Source organism: Barbus barbus (assembly GCF_936440315.1).
Source record: "Barbus barbus genome assembly, chromosome: 24".
NCBI lineage: Eukaryota > Metazoa > Chordata > Actinopteri > Cypriniformes > Cyprinidae > Barbus > Barbus barbus.
The window spans coordinates 1,871,246-1,876,719 of NC_136752.1; the positions used below are offsets into that span (position 1 = coordinate 1,871,246).

The window sequence follows — 5,474 nt, forward strand, 5'->3', positions numbered from 1 at the left end:
AATGTCTGTTGGGAGACCATCACAATAAAGAGTTATCAGACATTAAACAGACACTAATACTCTAATGAAAGTTGACCTGTAGGTGCAACTTTGTCAACAAAATGTTCAAAAGTAACCATCAAATTAAAGTGTTACCCATTCTGCAGCATAAAAAAGCAGCATAACGGAGCTTTCAAGGGCCTTAATGTTTTAAAACAGCAAGGACTGTCTTCTGTATTGCAGGCGGGTTGTGAACGCCAAAAGCCACTGGGTTGACATTTGACACTAGCTCAGTTTTAAAATCTAGTCTCTGAGGTGCCTCTCTTCAGACTGCTGCTCATAAACTCATCATGCTCGAAGCTCAAGTTATTGTGAGACCTGGAGATCATAAGAAGTTTCTCCTTTTTAGTGTAGTCCTTCTTCACGGCCACTGGGGGCACTATTAGCCTGTCCATAGGGTCCTCTTTGTTCTCCAGTTTGGTGTATCCTTTACTATTACTGCGGTCCAATCTGGGCCAGCTTGGGTGTTTCCTCTGTTCAGGCTGGACAGTCAGCATTGTGGACCCTCGCTCTAAATCCAGAGATTTGGAATGGGCTGACAACATGTGGAGGGAGTTATTGGAGCCGAAGTCTTTACGTGCTGCTCCTGGTGACAGGAATCTACCGCTGGTGGATCCAGGAGACAGTGAGGAATAGGATGAAGCGGAGCGCGGGGATTCAGTGGCTGAGTTGCTCCGGAGCAAGTGGCCACCCGGAGGCTTGAAAGCTTTGGCGACGTCGGGAGCAGGGACCGTTAACGATTCCATTGACGTAGGTCTGGAGTGGACCCTGTTCAGCTCTAAGTCCTCCGTGATGCTATCGATGTCAGGCTCATCGATGACGCAGTTGTTGAGTTTGATGACGGGCAGCGTGAAGGCGCTGATGGAAGAGGAAACGATGGAGCGCGTTTGACATTTCTTAAGCGCGCAACGTTTGTGCTCCCACCGACGAATACCCTCATCCTGGAACCCAAAGATACATTCAGAGCGGTCTTTATAGGTAGGTGACAACAAGCCTAATCCGCCTCTGGCCTCGCTCATTAGACCCTCATCATCCTCAGCCGAGCTGGTCCTGTGGGAAAATCGGACGTCCCCATCGAGACCAGAGAAGGACATTAGTGTGTTTGCTGCAAGCCGTGAGGCAAAGTGACTGTCCAGACCGAAGAAACGGATCTCTGTGTCCGCATGGGGACCCATGAAGGCCCCGTTTGTACACTTCTGGTCCTTAATCCGCAGGCTGTGAATGTCTATGACTGTCGAGTACATGTCCCTCATGTGGATGATCTTTGTCTCACGATCCCTGTTCTCGTGTAAGATGGCATTAGCACAGATGAAGATAAAAATCCCAATTCCCATTGTGAAAGGACCCAACATTTTCATCTTCTCTGAATGCAGGTGCTGCTCCAAGAATTGCGCGATGGAGCCCACTTGCTCTCGGCCAACCTGCGTATCATTCACGGGCAGCTTGCTCTCTGGTGCCTTCTGGTGGTCCTTATGAGGCCAGTATCCTAGAACGGCCATTGCGACGCCTGCCAGGAGGATCAGCACTCCCAAAACCAGGAAGAATCCTGAGGCCGAATACAGTCTGATCTTCCCTCTCACCACCACAACATCAGCTCTGGGTTTACGCTTTGTGCATTTCTTCTCAGGTGCAGGGGTGGGGCTCTGGTTTGGCAGATGATACTGAGAGCGGATGGAGTCTTGTCTTTTCAATGCTGCGAGCCCCGTGATCACCCCACCTGTTGCAATCATTGCTACGGTAATACAAGCCTGCAAATAAAGGAATAAACAAGTGTTAAAGTAAGCTGGAGGCTTCAGGCTTGATTCAAGCATCTCATCTTTGATCTCTAAGTCAAACTCTGGGTGTTTGGGAAATTTGTTCACTGATTACTGGTCTAAAGGTTTTTAAATGTTTCAGATCACAGCATTATGTCGTTGCCCTTGTCTTGGTTTGTACACAGAGCAAGCAAAACAAAGTCATGATTGTTGCATAATTGTGACCCTGATCCACAAAACCAGTCACAAGTGTCAATTGGTTTTTAAAAAAATTTGATTTATGCATCATCTGAAAGCTGAATAAATAATATTTCCATTGATGTATGGTTTGTTAGGATAGGAGAATATTTGTCTGAGATACAACTATTTGAAAATCTGGAATCTGAGGGTGCAAATAAATCAAAATATTGAGAAAACTGCCTTTAAAGTTGTTCAAATTAAGCAATGCATATTACTAATAAAAAATAAGGTTTTGATACATATATGTTAGGAACTGTACAAAATATCTTCATGATCTTTTACTTAATATCCAAATGATTTTTGGCATAAAAAACAATCAATAATTTTGACCCATACAATGTATTGTAGGCTATTGCTACAAATATACCTGTGCTACTTATGACTGCTTTTGTGCTCTAGGGTTACAATTATAAAGTACATGAGAGAAAAAAAAATGAATCAATATTGAAATGCATGACAACTTATAACATGATGGAGATTTGTTAGAGAATATCTCACCATGTCTCGATCCCTCTACCATTGTAAATGCTAGTTTGAAATGAATGATGTTTATTTATCCTCTGAAAGTTTTATTCTATAAATAAAACACTGAAACATTAGCCAAAAATGAATGCATATGTACAAGGCAAAGTCTGGCAATGTGATTTTGGCAGCCAAGGGCAGTCAAGTATGTGGACACAACAAGAGGCAACACAAATCAATTATCTTTTCAAATCTAAAATATATTAAGTATCTGTTTATTAACTTGGATAATCTCAATCTTAGAGCTATGTCTGTCATTGGCAAAGAGCAAGTAAACAAAAAAAGTGTAATTTCACAAATAGAGCCTAAATTATTGGGTCAGAGAGAGCCATATTTATTTATAAAGATTGGTATATTGCATGTTAATTAACAGTTTTCAGATAGAAATCCCCCCGGGGCTCACTGTTCATCTCTCTGCAGGGTCACTAGATCCTACACATACAACACTTTAGCTGACCTGAGTTTGAGTCCTGGGTTGAGGTCCTGTTCCTGTCCTTCTGCTTCCTGATTCTCCTCAAACAGTCATTTTAAACAACAGCAAAAATGCCCAAAAGATAACTTTAAAAGGCTTTTTTTTTTTTTGTGAACTCTCTTTTGGCAGTTTTGTTAAGCATTTTGAAGCACAACATATTATAGCATACTCTTGACTCAACTGACCATCACATCAGTTGAATTCTGTATAATTACTCTGCAAGCTGATACATTTCTTTGCAACTATAAGATTCTAGCCCACTCCTGAAAAATGTCATATTTTGTCTCACTCCCATCCACAACTTTCACAATGTTGCGCTCCCACCTGCAAAAGTCCATGAGTAGAAGTCTTTGGGTAAACTCATCAAATATCGGTGCAGGGGTCAGAGAGAGAGAGAGATTGAGGGGAGAGGGATGTCGATAAAAGCAAGAAGAGTCTTCCAACCTCTTCTAATAAATTAATTCATAAATACATAAAATAATCAGTGTACTATAAAATCATTAGAGAGGAGACAAGAGAAAGACTGAAGAAAGATTTTATCTATTAAGCAAACATCCATCTATATTAGTTTCATATCTAATGAAATTTTAATCTAATCACTAAACAGCTGGTGCTTAACACCCTGTTATTAGCTGGCCTTAGTGTGGTGTTGTATTTATAATCCAAGAGAATGAAGCATGTTATGTCAACGATGACTGCTGATGTACATACGACACAAGGCGAGTAGTGCAATCCACCGTACATACACAAACTTGCTTTTCTACAAAAGGAAACCAAGCCATGAATCCACAAAATGTTAAAAGAGTTGGAAGCTTCAGGATAGAAGAGGTGGAGATTATATAAACAAACATGATAACAAAAGCACACATTGTGAGATCTTAGCCAGCAGTCATCTGTTGTATGCTACAGTCTGGAAACGCCACTTTGCTCTAATGAATGCTTTAACTCTCTGTGAGCCGTTACTAATCGCCTGTGTGTTTATCAGCAGCTTCCAACATCTAATCTTCAAACATGTGCTCCACAGACTGCAAAAAGACATTCATCGCTTGTTTTCTCTTTACGGATATTATATTTTAGGCATGGGTTTTCAGAGCTACAAAGCAGCTGTGATTTAAGAAAGCGCTTTGTGGAGCATTTCACAAGGTGCTAATAAAAGGCAATGTTGACTTGTAACTCAATTTTTGTAGGGCATGTCGCACCTAGCAAATGTTTTTGCAGGAATTCTGCTCTCGTCTTCCAGAGGTCTGTCACACACAATGGAAAAGGGATGATAGACTAAACAATTCTCACATTTCTCTCATTCCCTGCCCCAGATTTACTGAATTAGAATGCTATATTACGTTTAGAAAATCAGGCTTGCGCTAATATTCAGGTTTTCCAAGACGGTGGGTAGAGAGGTTCTACAAAGAAAAAAAGGTTGTTGAGAAGGTGAGTTAAAATACAAAATATCTTGATTTTTGGTTGTTTGGCTTATTTCAATGCCTTATTGTGTAATGTTTGCCTTATTTTAAATAATTTCAGTCATGTTGAGGTCATTATTGCAGTAGATCAGAAAATCGTTAGATACTTTCCTATATTTTTAAATCAATAAAAATGCAGCGAATAAATATAATCCAAACAACACTGTGTTGTTGTTAACAAAAGTGCATTTAATTTTTTACAAAAATGCACAATGATAATGTGAAAAAATTCATGTTCATTTAAAAAATGTTTTAGACAAATAAACTTTTGCTTTAAATATTTTGATGTTGGTCAATATTGTGTCATATTTTCAGATAATTGTTTTAGTTGGTTTTACTCTATTTTCTTAATTTTTGTTAATAAACATAATTTACTTGACATAAAGATGCAAAATGAACCCTTATTCAAACATTTTACATATTCCTTTAAACATGTATCATCATCTAACAAAACCATGTGAAAACTGTCCTTCCATCTGTCTGTCAGATCCATCTCATTTGTAAAGGATGCGTTGGGTTAAGTTAATTAACCCCCTAACAAAGCATGATACGATACGAGAGATCATTGTTCAGATTCAGTTTAAGTGGGTCAATCTATCATTGGATTATTTAAAACAACTGAACAATTCTTTTTAGATTATTCTTATTCAGAAACATTGTTAGGTAACACTTTACAATAAGGTTCATTAGTTAACATTAGTTAACAACATTAGTAAACATGAACTAAGAATGAGCAATACTTATACAGCATTTATTAATCTTAGTTAATGTTAATTTCAGCATTTACTAATGCATTATTAAAATCACAAGTTGTGTTTGTTAACATTAGTTAGTGCACTGTGAACTAACATGAACAAACAATGAACAACTGTATTTCCATTAACTAACACTAACAAAGATTAATAAATAGTATAAGAGGACAAGAGTAAAAAAAAAAAAAAAATTGTTAATTGCCATTTTTGGCAGATATTTAATTGAGGAGATGGA

The 5,474-nt window shown here is 38.6% G+C and overlaps 1 protein-coding gene across 1 annotated transcript; it reads right to left on the reverse strand.

Moving 5' to 3' along the window:
• Nucleotides 1–275: 275 nt before the first annotated feature.
• On the reverse strand, nucleotides 276–1,769 carry LOC306844156 (transmembrane protein 200A-like; the record flags this gene model as incomplete). Its single annotated transcript, XM_079376103.1, has 1 exon — nucleotides 276–1,769. One exon carries the CDS (start codon nucleotides 1,767–1,769, stop codon nucleotides 276–278), a length of 1,494 nt encoding a protein of 497 aa, XP_079232229.1.
• Between the last annotated feature and the right edge of the window lie 3,705 nt (nucleotides 1,770–5,474).